This window comes from Peromyscus californicus, unplaced genomic scaffold, assembly GCF_007827085.1.
Source record: "Peromyscus californicus insignis strain IS unplaced genomic scaffold, ASM782708v3 Scaffold_4__1_contigs__length_199733344, whole genome shotgun sequence".
NCBI lineage: Eukaryota > Metazoa > Chordata > Mammalia > Rodentia > Cricetidae > Peromyscus > Peromyscus californicus.
Window position 1 is genome coordinate 97986845 of NW_026294562.1, and position 13018 is coordinate 97999862.

Below are 13018 nucleotides of genomic sequence, written 5' to 3' on the forward strand. Positions count from 1 at the left end.
GGTGACTCTGTAGCTGATGCCTTGTGAAATTCAGGAGACTTACACATAAAACCAAGAGAGTATTTTTTACCTCTTTCTACAGATATGAACAGAAGATTAAAAGGTTATTTTTATTTTTGACCAGGAGTGAAGATAAAGGACTAAGTAGACAAAGAATCATACTGATCACACACAAGAACTTATCTGTATCAAGCACAGCATCTATCCATGACTGAGAGAATGTCCCTGTCTAATGACTCACAAGTCCACCCTTCCTCATTCCTCCTGCTGGGCATCCCAGGGCTAGAAGATGCACACATCTGGATTGGATTTCCCTTTTGTTTTCTGTATCTCATTGCAATACTGGGGAATACTGCTGTTTTATTTGTGATCCAAACTGAACACCGTCTTCATGAGCCTATGTACTACTTTCTAGCCATGTTGGATTCCATTGACCTGGGTCTGACGACAGCCACCATCCCCAAAATGCTGGGTATCTTCTGGTTCAGTCTCAGGGAAATATCTTTTGGAGGCTGCCTTTCTCAGATGTTCTTCATCCACTTCTTCACCGTCATGGAAAGCATTATGTTGTTGGCCATGGGCTTTGACCGCTACATTGCCATTTGCAAGCCTCTTCAATATACTGTCATCCTCACCAACAAAGTCATTGGTGTCATCGCAAGTATTGCTGTCCTGCGAAGTCTATACATGGTCCTTCCCCTGGTGTTTCTCCTCCTGAGGCTGCCCTACTGTGGGCATCACATCATCCCTCATACCTACTGTGAACACATGGGCATTGCCCGCCTAGCTTGTGCCAGCATCAAAGTCAACGTCATGTTTGGTCTCAGTAACATTGTTCTCTTGTTACTGGATGTGGTTCTTATTTTTCTCTCCTATGTCAGGATCCTCTATGCGGTCTTCTGCCTTCCCTCCCGAGAGGCCAGGCTCAAGGCTCTCAACACCTGTGGCTCTCACATAGGTGTTATCTTAACTTTTTTTACTCCAGCATTTTTCTCTTTCTTGACACATCGTTTTGGCCATAATGTGCCCCAGTATATCCACATTTTCTTGGCCAATCTCTATGTGGTTGTCCCACCAGCCCTTAATCCTGTGATCTATGGGGTGAGGACCAAGCAGATACGGGAGCGAGTGTTGAGAATTTTCTTCCAGAAAGATCACTAACCAATTGCATTTTGGAGAGTTTGTTTCAGAATTTGTCTCATGTTGTTGAAAGTAGTTATTTTGTTTCTAGTCCATAGAAAATTGGAAAAGGGACAGAAATATTGTGACCAAAATTTCACTTGAATGCGAATCAAACATCTTATATTTCAAGGTAGTACTGGGAATATTGGAAACCTTATGAAAATCTATTTTTGTAAACATTTAATTACTATTGTTGGATCTTGCAGATGGTTCTGTATGTAGGACAGTGTCCTCTTTTGCAGTAAAGCTAAGCGATCTATTCAAATTTCATCCCTAGCAGGAAGTACTAATTTAGGCCAAGTAAGATTCCTCCAATTATGACCATTTTATTTTTCTAGGATTTCACATAATTTAATACAATGAAGAATATTTTTGCTTACTGCAAAGCCATTATGGATATATTAAGTGGCTTCCAGGATGAGGATATAATGGTGATAATGATGATAACAACTTACCCAAATATAGCATGACATCAGCTTACTACAAATACACCATTTACTCAAAGAAATTTAAAGAATACTCATTCATCTATTGTATTTACCGGGATCCTAATTAACTATTAATGTAATTTTCTCATTCACATCGAGAAGCTAGCAGAGAAAGCACATTAGAAGTCAATGTAAAGGAAAATGGTGACAATGTAGCTTTGATATAGCATGAAATATACACTCATAGATAAGCATTTAGTTTTATTTGTTGAATAAGTAGTATTTATGATGCACTTGATACAGATTATATGATACATGATTATAATACATATATGTTGTGCACAATATTTATGTGTACACATATACTACATATAGATATATATTTAAACAGTTTTCAAGTTCCACATGTGATTTCTTGAGCAGTAGAATGAAACCACTTTTATAGGAAAATAAGTGGTAAGTTTAAAAGTAGTGTATATAAAGGTTTATTTCTGAAGATTTAGAAGGTCTCAGAATGGATAGGGGAGTGGAAGATGAAGTCCCACCCCAAGCTAGAGTTAGTGGCAAATTATTACTTCTAGAGGAGGAAGAGTAGGTTTTCTTCAGGGATGTGAGTCTTGAAATAATACCCATGCTCCTACAGATGGCCCTACACCTAAGCACATGTAAGCAGCACTAAGTTGACTCAGTGTGCTGAGAGAGAGAGAGAGAGAGAGAGAGAGAGAGAGAGAGAGAGAGAGAGAGAGAGATCATGAAGTCGAGAGTGAAAAGTGGTGGGGGGATAGAGGAGGAATTGGATGGGATGGAATGGGACATGGATTTGACCAAAACACATTAAATGCATGTATGAAATTCTCAAACAATACAAATAAAATTGTATAAAAACACCAGGAAGGAAATTTTTTAGAAGCTACTTCTATATTTCTATACTTCATGCATATACAAATATTTTAGGAAGTACGATATAGAAATAAAAATAAGGATTTAAAATTATTTTGGAGAAAGATGGTTTTAGGAAAAAGACCTTTAAAAAATACACATTGTTATAATCAAGGCAAAATTACTCAGCAGATGCATTCTTGATGTCACAGCAGTTGGGTTCGTGTACACAAGATCTTCAGAAGACTGGGCCTGTCAGCATCCTGCCATGGAGAAGTGGCATGAGGTCCCATCTTTCTCTGAGAACTTACAGACAGATAATGGTAGCCAGTAGGAGCTAGTTATCTAGGACTTATGAGACCTGACTCCTCCCAGAGTATCAACAAGCACTTAACGGTCACTAGTAGAGAGGGACATGTAACTACTGGTAAGGAGTCCAGGCTCTTACAAGTTACCCCTCACTCTGGATCCTGTGAAAAATGTTAATAAAATGTTGTGGGTCATAAAAGAAAATGGAAAGGAAAGGAAGAAAAACATGAAAATACTAAGAGGAAGAGCTGAGAAGGGAATCAGTGAGAGTGGAAAGGGAAAAAACAGGGCACAGGAGGGGGAATATGACACAAATTCATTATATACATAAATGAAAGTGTCATGATGAAATCTATTAGTATTTATAGTTAACATATACTGATATATGTTAGCTATATAAGAAGATAACTCAAAAATAGATAATTTAAAAAAGCCAAAAAATTATTCTGCAGAATCCACAGTGGCATGTCAGGGGAAGAATAAAGCAATACTAATGGATACCCCATTGAACTTAATTGTCCTCTTTCTATTTAATTTCTTTACTTATATCTTTATTATTTTTATTTTAAAATTTTTTATTCCTTAAACAAAGATTATATACAGTAAAGCTATACAGAGTGATAATTTGGCATTTTATACATTATTGAGTTAATGTGCGTGTCTTGCAAATTTATACTTTTCATTGATTTCTAGAATATATTTGTCTCATTAATGAAGGTTTTGTTCTGATCAGTATCTTCATATTAATTCTCTTCTAAGCTATGGATAAACACTGTTCTGCTATTTTGCTTATTGAGGTCAATAGTCTTACAGTCTATAGGCAAATGAGATCAGACTGTAGGATTTAACACACTGAAATCTGTAGTGATGTTTTTCACTCAGTGTAATCTAGCCAGTTCTGGCTGATACCATCTGTATAGACTGATACCATACCCACAGACTCAGCTGCCCAAATTCGCTCCTCTTGTTCTTCTTTCTCCTGTATGTATATATGTGTGAATGTATGTGTGTATGTATGTATATGTATACTATACATATTCAATTTCATCTGTAAGGAGGCATCGTTTTTGGATAACATTATTGCTTTTGTCTCTGCTCAGATGTGATTATAGAAGCATCTACTGTTTTTATTTTACTTCATCACTGTTGAGATGTCAGTGTAGGTCCCATAGCTAACAGCCACTGAAATTGCTTTTTTACTCATAAGCAAATAAGGCCCATGGGCAGGGGAGCTTGTTCAGTTTGTGAAGTGCTTGACTTGAAAGCTTGAAGACTTGAGTTAGAGGACCAGAACCCATGTAAAAAAGCAGGGATATTGGTACATGCTTGTAGTCCCATTGTTGTGGAAGCATCAGCAGGCAGGTCCCTAGAAATCCTAGCCTTCTGGGTGAGCTCTATTCCAGTGACAAATTCTGTTTCAAAAAAATGGTTTATACACACTTACTTTTTTTTTAATTAAATATTTAATTGAAGATCTGTTAGCATCATAAAACTTTAAACCTTAATACAATCAATAGAGAGATTGGGAACTTTCTTGATTCTTTCATAGTGCACTATTACAGAATATCACAGTTTTTTATGTGATTCAGTTTATCCAAAAATTTAAAGCTTAACAAAGTTAGCAAAGACAAAGATGTTAGACATATATATTCAAGTCAGTTTCTGCTAGCCTGAATAGACCTTAGGAATTTATAAACCTTGTTTATCAAATATTCCCATTCATCAAACATATATTATTGCTTATCTAAATCTTTACTAAAGTTGAAAGAGAGCACACACCATTCTACTTCACCACAATCTTGATTAAGATGACCATGTGGCATAAACCAACTAAGGCAGCACCTATAAAACTTCTTAGTCCTGTCGAGCTCTCTGCTTATCTCGGTATCTCCTTTTAGACTAAGGAGGTAATGGCAGTTCTCCAAGATGTTTTGGATTAGGATGGATTTCTGTATGATGATTTTGTCCTCAGAGTGAAAATTTTAGTAGTGTATGTTTTATAAATAAGGTTTATAAATTCCTAAAGTTATAAAAGTCTACTCAGGTTAACAAAATCTGACTTAGATATATATGTCTAACTACTTATGTCTTTGCTAATTGTGTTCAACACTATACACACTTTCACACACATAAAAATACACACTAGATAAGAAAACCAGAGTCCATGATTCCATACATCTCCAGTTAAGCACAGTATATTGCTGTGGATGATTGATTGAAAAATAAAATGCTGCAGACAGGAAGTATAGGTGGGACAAAGAGAGAGGAGAATTCTGGGAAGTGGAAGGCTGAGGGAGAGAGACACTGCCAGCCACCACAAGGAGAAACATGATGTAAGATACCGGTAAGCCACAAGTCACATGGCAACTTATAGATGAATAGAAATGGATTAATTTAAGATGTAAGAACAGATAGCAAGAAGCCTGCCATGGCCATACAGTTTATAAGTAATATAAGTCTCTGCGTGTTTACTTGGGGGACTCGAGTGGGAGAAATTTGTCCTGACTGTGGGCCAGGCAGGACCAGGAAAACTTCAGCTACAATATATATTATTTCTAGTGATGGCTTAAATGAATTCTTATCTGAATTTGTAGTTTTTATTGTGACTCTTCTAATTCCCTTCTAAAGGCAATTGAGATGGAATTTTTAGAAAATTTACTGGTTCTAATTAAAGGGTATCAACTTGAGAGTGGAGGGGGAATGGGGATTTCAGAGAGGGTAACTGAGAGGGGCTGGGGGAAGGAAAAGGAGAGGGAGTGATGTAGTTCTATTTCAATTCAAAACATTTTTTAAAAGAAAATTTACTGACTTTCTGAATTTCTGCAGCTTGGAAGCTAATTATTTGTATATTTATAAGTGATTAGTATAATCCATATAAATAACACTTAGTTTAACCAGGCGGTGGTGGCGCACGCCTTTAATCCCAGCACTCAGGAGGCAGAGCCAGGCGGATCTCTGTGAGTTCGAGGCCAGGCTGGGCTACAGAGTGAGTTCCAGGAAAGGCGCAAAGCTACACAGAGAAACCCTGTCTCAAAAAAACAAAAAACAAAACAAAACAAAAACAACAACAATGAAATAAAGATATGATACATATCTGAGCACACAAGCTGAATAAAATAGGATGGTTTTCCAGATCCCAGAGAAGCCAAAGTCTCCAATGGTTGGATCCATCATGAAGCAAGAAAACGATGCGTTCTTTAAAAATGTCCCCATTGTGAGAGAATAGAACAGCCCTAGATAACAAGGTAGGGAATTCACATTGACTCAGATATTCTTGTGGGATGAAGAGCAACAGAGTAATTAGAAATTAAGAAGTTAAAAATGATAGAATTGTGCAAGTTTGGGAGCTGAAGGGAGAAATTCTGAAGTCCCAAGGGGTCCCTTGCAGGTGAGCTTTTGTGCCCATGTGCCTGTGTTGAGAATTTCACATGGTCTTTGTCATCTGATCCCAACAAGCCCCTGGGGAGCAACTGTTCTTGTTCAAGGAGGAAGATTTAAATTCCACTATGAGCTTGAGCGTCAGTTTGACAACCTTGGAGCAGTTATCACGGCTACAGAAGTGTCAATAGCACTTCTGTCCGAAGTTGGTGAGTTTGGTACCAACTTGGCTGCCATATGACTTTGATCATGAAATTGATAAGAACTGAAGTAAGATCTACTGATTTAATCTCTTCATTATTTGTATATAATTCAAATATTAACTTGGAGGAGAGAAAATATTTCATGTGCTTATTTTTACCTGGTAGAATTTCAGTAGATTATGCTGTTAGGTGTTTTGTTTGCTTGATTTTTTTTTGAGTAAAGATAACTACTTTGAACAATGAAAGTCTTTTAAAAATCCTAGCTAAGCATACGGTTGACTTTGCTGTAGTATTGTTGAATTTCTCTTTCTACCTCTCTCTGTTTTTCTTCCCTCTTTCCTCTCCCTCTCCGTTTGTCACTCCTTCTTCTTCCTAGCTCTCTCTTTTATACCAGTTTTACTGAAATTTACTATGTGACTGATGATTTGAAAATGTTATTTAATACTGAAGTGGTACTCTTAACTTTCCAAATCATAACTTTTTTTCTCTTTAACTCTTTGTAACTCGTGTTGAGGAAGAGAAGTAACTCAATCCTGCCCAATCCCAAACGTTTGTAGGTAATGTCTGAAAAGAATGCAGTGAATTTTCCATTGTGATGTTTATCTGTATGGCTTCATGTCTGTGTGTGTTGGCTCTTGTATTACATTCCTCCAGATTAAATTCTGCTATTTCAGCATTTAATTATAGTAAGTAGACAAAAACCACAACAATTAAAAATATGAGTTTTTTTTTTTAAAATCATAGCTCCTTTTCTTCCTATAAATATAGCAATTGACATGAATTAACTACTTTCCTGGTCTAAAGTCTACCCTCCCTTTCCTGGATAACAAAAAATGCCCTTTTGTTATTGCTGTTGTTACAGTGTTGGAGAATAAACCCAGGTCCTTGTACATACTGGGTAAGAACTATACCACTGACCCACAACCTCTATCTCTATCTCTGAAAGATATATTTATAGCTACTTTTCTATTGATCTATTTTGCATGGGTTGGATAGGCAAATCTTACTTGAGTTGACATAAATAACCTTGAGTATCAAGATATCAGATTTCCCTCAGACACTGACAGTCTAAGAGCTCAATGGCTGCTCCATCTTAGGTCTGCTCATTACTGGATGGAGGAACAACTCTGGTCTTAGAGAAAACTTTTCCCTTCAACATCAGAGAACACTCGATTAAACATGTCTCAAAGTTTTTCATTTTTTGTCTTTTTTTTAATTACTCATAATGCTGAAATCTATTTTATATATTTTTAGAATTTCATGTAATGGATTTACATGATTTCTCTCCTCCCTCTAATCACTCCACAGACCTCCCTTGTTCCCCCTCAATTCACAACACTTTTCTTTAATTATTATATATATACAAGCAGTCGAGTCCATTTAGTATTGTTTTATGTACATGTTTCTACACAGTTCCCATGTTTTGTCATTAATGTTAAGTATGAATGAAGATCTCCTAGGAAGAAGTTCTCAACAGGTGACATACAGAATGAGACTGTTCCTAGAAATTCTTTCCCACTTCTTTTCTGAGTCTATTTCTCTCCTACCCAGATGCCTCCTGAATTTTCTAGCAAGTAAGCTTTTCTGATAGTAGATTTTGCGAGTCTCTGGCATTATCTTTTTTTTTCCTTGTACAATTCTGTTGGTTTTGACACCATGATGGGAAGGAAAAGTCATGTATGTTAAAAATAAGTCAACATTGTAAAGAATGAATTGTCTCAGATTTCAGAAAATGTACCACTAAGAAATGTTTTCATTGGTGTCCCATTGACACAGCTTGCAAATAGTACAACATACATGACTCTTTATGAAGATAAATTGTACATAAATTGGTTCATCAGTTATATTTGACTTTCTATTTCTAGCTAATTGCCATGGTCAGGTGCTTACTATACTCTACCTAGTATACTTTCAATAATCTCTCTGTGTGATATCAGGCTTACTGATGGCCCCATTGTCATGAAAGCTTCTGATGAGGTGCATCTCTTCATATATGCAGAGTTCTCTTAGAAGAATTCATTTACTTTCTTGTTTCTCCATCCTCAGATACCAGATATATTGTGTGATTGTGTTCTTATCCTTATAAGGACTTTTAACCAAGAATTAAAATGAATAATTTACTATATATTCAATTTTTATTAACAAATATATTTTGGGTAGCAGCTATGTTCCAGATGTAATAATGGAGATAGTGATGAATAAAACCAACCTTTTTCCAATTCTGCATGAAACACATAATTAGTTGAGGATTCTGGACTGGTTAAATAGTTGCAGAAAATGTTCTGGGAGAATATTAAAAGCAAATGCTCCAAGATCAGTAAAGGCCTTTCTGACAATGAGCCATACAATGCAGCCTGAAGGAATGCAAGAAACAGTATCTCTGCTCCCATGTGAGGGAATTTCATTAATTCATGAACTATACTGTTTATTGCATTCCTTTCAAGTAGCAAGTGATATGTTGTCTTAAACCTCAATTTATAGGATCATTATTTTAACAATTGTGAAATTCTAATGGTAATGATGATGGCAGCAATAGCAATATCATCCACTATTTCTCACATGGGAACCAAGTTTGATATAGCATGAATTATTTTAAAAAGAAATAGGCACATGATAAAGCTTTGAGAAACAAAGGACACAAATGAAAGTCCAAGGGTCAGTGCCTTAAGGCTGTGTCAATCTCTCAAAAAGTGATTAATTTCATATCAAAGATCAATTGTATTGCACTGAGTTTCAAGGAATCATGGCCTCATAAGGGAAGGTTCTTGTTCCAAAGACCAAAAGAGAGATCTTCATCTTGATGACAAAATGAAAAGTAACAACCCAAACCTAGAAAAAGCCAAAGAGTTAAGATTTAAAAAAAAAAAACTGAGAATTTTGTACATGCATATATAACTCATTTGATTCAAACCCAACCTCATTTCCCTCCCCTCTGACTCCTTCTCTGTCCTCCCCAATTTTCCATCCCAATTTCATGTGCTGTGGTTTTAAGCTTCCTTAGTGCTGGCTGCACATTCACGGGTGCACGAGCATCTACTATAGTGTGGGTAGCTTTTCAGGGGCCATGTCCTTGAAAAAACCTGACTCTCCCTTCCCTAGCAGTCATCAGTTGCCAATAGCTCCTCATCTAGGGGTGGGACTTCATATGCTCATCCTCTGTCCACAGTGGGATTTGGATTGGTTTGATCTTATGCAGGTCTTGTACAAGCAGTCACAGTCTCAGTGACTTCATGTGTATAATGATGCTGTCATGTCTGGCAAACCCTGTTTTCCTGCAGATGTCCACCACCTCTGACTCTTACAATCTCTCTGTCACTTCCTCTGCAACAATCCCTGAGCCTTAGGAGGGGGGAAAGCGTATAATATGGATGTCCTATTTAGAGTTGAGTACCCTATAGTCTCTTCTCTGAATATTAACTATTTGTGAGTCTATGTACTAACCACCTTCTACTTTTAAAAAAAAAAGATAAACCAATGTATTGATATAAAGATAAGAACTTAGGGGGTACTTTATTTCTATGTTCATTTAGCATTAAGTTCTTCTCTAGGGCTTATAACTTGGCCAGCCATGGGTTTTGGAGTCATTTAATAGCACAAAGCATGAGTTCCATCTTGTGAAGTGGGTATTATTATTAATATTATTGTTATTATTATTTTATTATGGGTGTGTGTGTATGTGAATGGAAGTGCCTTTGGAGGCCAGGGGTTTTGGAATCCCCTGAACCCTGAGTTGTAGGTGTTTAAGGGCTGCCTCGTGTGTGTGGTGGGAAACTAACTTGGGTCCTCTGGAAGAAAAGTAGGCAGTCTTAATCACTGAGTCATCTCTTCAGCTTCTGGAGCAGGCTTTAAATCCAATGAGAGAATGGCTGGTTACTTCCATAACATTCATGCTATTATTGCACTAGTGAGCATTTAATGCCAGACCAACTGTTACTGTAGTTCAAAGATTGTTTATTATCTTCTTCTCTCATAGTGTGCATAGCACCTCCCAGTATTATGAAAACTATCTAGGAGAGATGAAGTTTCCAAGTCAGTACCAGCTTGATTTCTTCATGTCATATAACTCAAATGTGTAATGTCTTCAGCAATAGGATCTTGCCATTGTGTTCTAGAGGGTAACTAAAAACAGTGGCAATAACCTGTAAATAACAACTCAAAAAAGAGGTAACACATACATGACGCCAGCCTTTTAATATGATAGCCTATGTTGTTTGGGTTAGCATTGTACCCCTATTATAGTTATTTGCAGGCAAGTTGAGTAGTGGGAAGGAGGTCCATTGATCACAAGTGGAAGGGGGCCATGTCATATTTTTTACTCATATTTCTAGTTAAATAAATGATATTTGAAGGATATTTTGAAAGCTACAATATTACCTGTGGTCTGAGCTTGTAGTCATTTATCAATCAGATACATTTCTCTGCAATTTATAAATATATATTTCAAAATGCTATAGCCCATATAGAAACCTGTGTGACCTCAATAGGTTCATCTCCCCACTAGACCTGGTTTATATGAAGACAAAACTTAATTTTGGTTATCTAGTGCAGAGTCTAAATATTCATTCATTAAGAAATATTCACCTTCATTTGTCATTTACATCAATGAAAACAAAAAGAGAGGAAATATGAAGGAAAACATTTCTGCATTCCATGAGAAGGTACTAATTACATACTTTCGTTCTTCTTTATTATTAGTAGTGCTGATGAAGTGTTGTCAACTCCTATATAGATTCCTTCAAATGAGTCTGCCCATCAGAGGCTCCTGACAGCATGTCGCTAGGCAACAGCTCATGGATTCACCCTTCATCCTTCCTGCTCTTGGGAATCCCGGGACTGGAACGGTTGCATTTCTGGCTTGGTTTGCCATTTGGTACAGTCTATCTTATTGCTGTCCTAGGAAATGTCATCATTCTCTTTGTGATCCAGCTTGAACACAATCTTCACCAGCCTATGTTCTACTTATTGGCCATGCTGGCTCTGACTGACTTGGGCCTGTCTACGACAACCATCCCCAAAGCACTCAGCATATTCTGGTTTGGCTTCCACAAAATTGCCTTTAGGGATTGTTTAGCTCAAATGTTTTTCATACATCTGTTTACAGGCATAGAAACATTCATGCTTGTAGCCATGGCTTTTGATCGCTATGTTGCCATTTGTAACCCTCTCCGATACAACACAATCCTCACCAACAGAACAATCTGTGTTATTGCTGGAGTTGGACTGTTCAAAAATTTCATTTTAGTTTTTCCACTTATATTTCTCCTTCTAAGGCTTTCATTCTGTGGACACAATATCATACCCCACACATACTGTGAACACATGGGCATTGCTCGACTGGCGTGTGTCAGCATAAAGGTCAATGTATTATTTGGGTTGATACTCATCTCTATGATACTTTTGGATGTTATTTTGATTGCTATTTCATATGTGAAAATTCTTCATGCTGTATTCAAACTCCCATCCTGGGAAGCCAGGCTCAAAGCTCTTAATACCTGTGGTTCCCATGTGTGTGTGATCTTGGCTTTCTTCACTCCAGCCTTTTTCTCGTTTTTGACTCATCGATTTGGACACAATATTCCACGGTATATCCACATCCTCCTTGCTAACTTATATGTTATCATTCCCCCTGCTCTTAACCCTCTTATTTATGGGGTGAGAACCAAGCAGATTCGAGATCGTGTGGTGATATTTTTTTGTAAGGAAGTTTGACTATGAGCCTCTGTGTAGCATGAATTGTTAGAAGGTCTTATTAATAAAATCAAACTCGGAGCCAGGTAATGGGGTGAATGCTGGAAGATCAGAGAAACAGAACAAGCCACAGCTTCCTCACCTTGCCGGTTCCTCAGCTAATCCTGTTTCCTCAGACTGGAAGCCTCTGAGTCCTCATCCAAATGGGTCTCAGCTGAACTGCTGCTCAAAGGCCTAAAAGCTTAACCAGGCTCTAGTTCCTCGTCCTCATGCCTTAAGTACCTTTCTGTTTCCTGCGATCACTTTCTGGGATTAAAGGCTCTTGTTACCATGCCTGGCTGTTTCCAGTATGGCCTTGAACTCACAGAGATCCAGGCGGATCTCTGCCTCTGGAATGCTAGGATTAAAGGCGTGTGTGCCACCATTTTCTGGCCTCTATATCCAGTGGCTGTTCTGTTCTCTGACCCCAGATAAGTTTATTAGGGTGCACAATATTTTGGGGAACACAATATCACCACACCTCTGACTTGTAGTCTTCTGATCTTTTTCTTTCATATTCTTAAAAGAAGAGAATTTATGTGTAAGTGAGTTTAAACCAAGTAACTACTTTATAGAATATTATGTTAAACACACTATTTTTTATATTCATGGACAGTAAACAAGATAAATTTTATAGCAAATATTTGTTCCAAGTCTAAATAAAAAAATTATGGTTTCACAAATGGGCTCTATTTCTATAATAGACATTAGAATGATGTTTCAAGGATAAAGCAGCTCCAGTACTATTTCACAATACTTTTAAACAGAATCCATTGATTACGGTGGAGGGGTTTGATGACACCAACATCTATCATCAATGCACTAGGGTTGACAACACACTGTTCAAGAAGTGAGTTCCAGGAGTCCTGATCAAGAAATCAATCACAACTCAAATTTCTTTCGTGAAAAGAT

At 37.2% G+C, this 13018-nt stretch overlaps 2 protein-coding genes across 2 annotated transcripts; both read left to right on the forward strand.

Moving 5' to 3' along the window:
• Nucleotides 1-207: 207 nt before the first annotated feature.
• On the forward strand, nt 208-1161 carry LOC128094359 (olfactory receptor 52E8). The gene has a single exon (XM_052712686.1). The coding sequence runs from the start codon at nt 208-210 to the stop codon at nt 1159-1161; it is 954 nt and encodes a 317-aa protein (XP_052568646.1).
• Nucleotides 1162-11149: 9988 nt separating this feature from the next.
• On the forward strand, nt 11150-12088 carry LOC128094363 (olfactory receptor 52E8-like). Its single transcript, XM_052712690.1, has one exon. It carries the CDS (start codon nt 11150-11152, stop codon nt 12086-12088), a length of 939 nt encoding a protein of 312 aa, XP_052568650.1.
• The last annotated feature ends 930 nt before the right edge of the window (nt 12089-13018 follow it).

Bases quoted from the DNA above. Each gene is read 5' to 3' on its own strand.
- LOC128094359 (XM_052712686.1), top strand. From the start codon at position 208: ATGACTGAGAGAATGTCCCTGTCTAATGACTCACAAGTCCACCCTTCC.
- LOC128094363 (XM_052712690.1), top strand. From the start codon at position 11,150: ATGTCGCTAGGCAACAGCTCATGGATTCACCCTTCATCCTTCCTGCTC.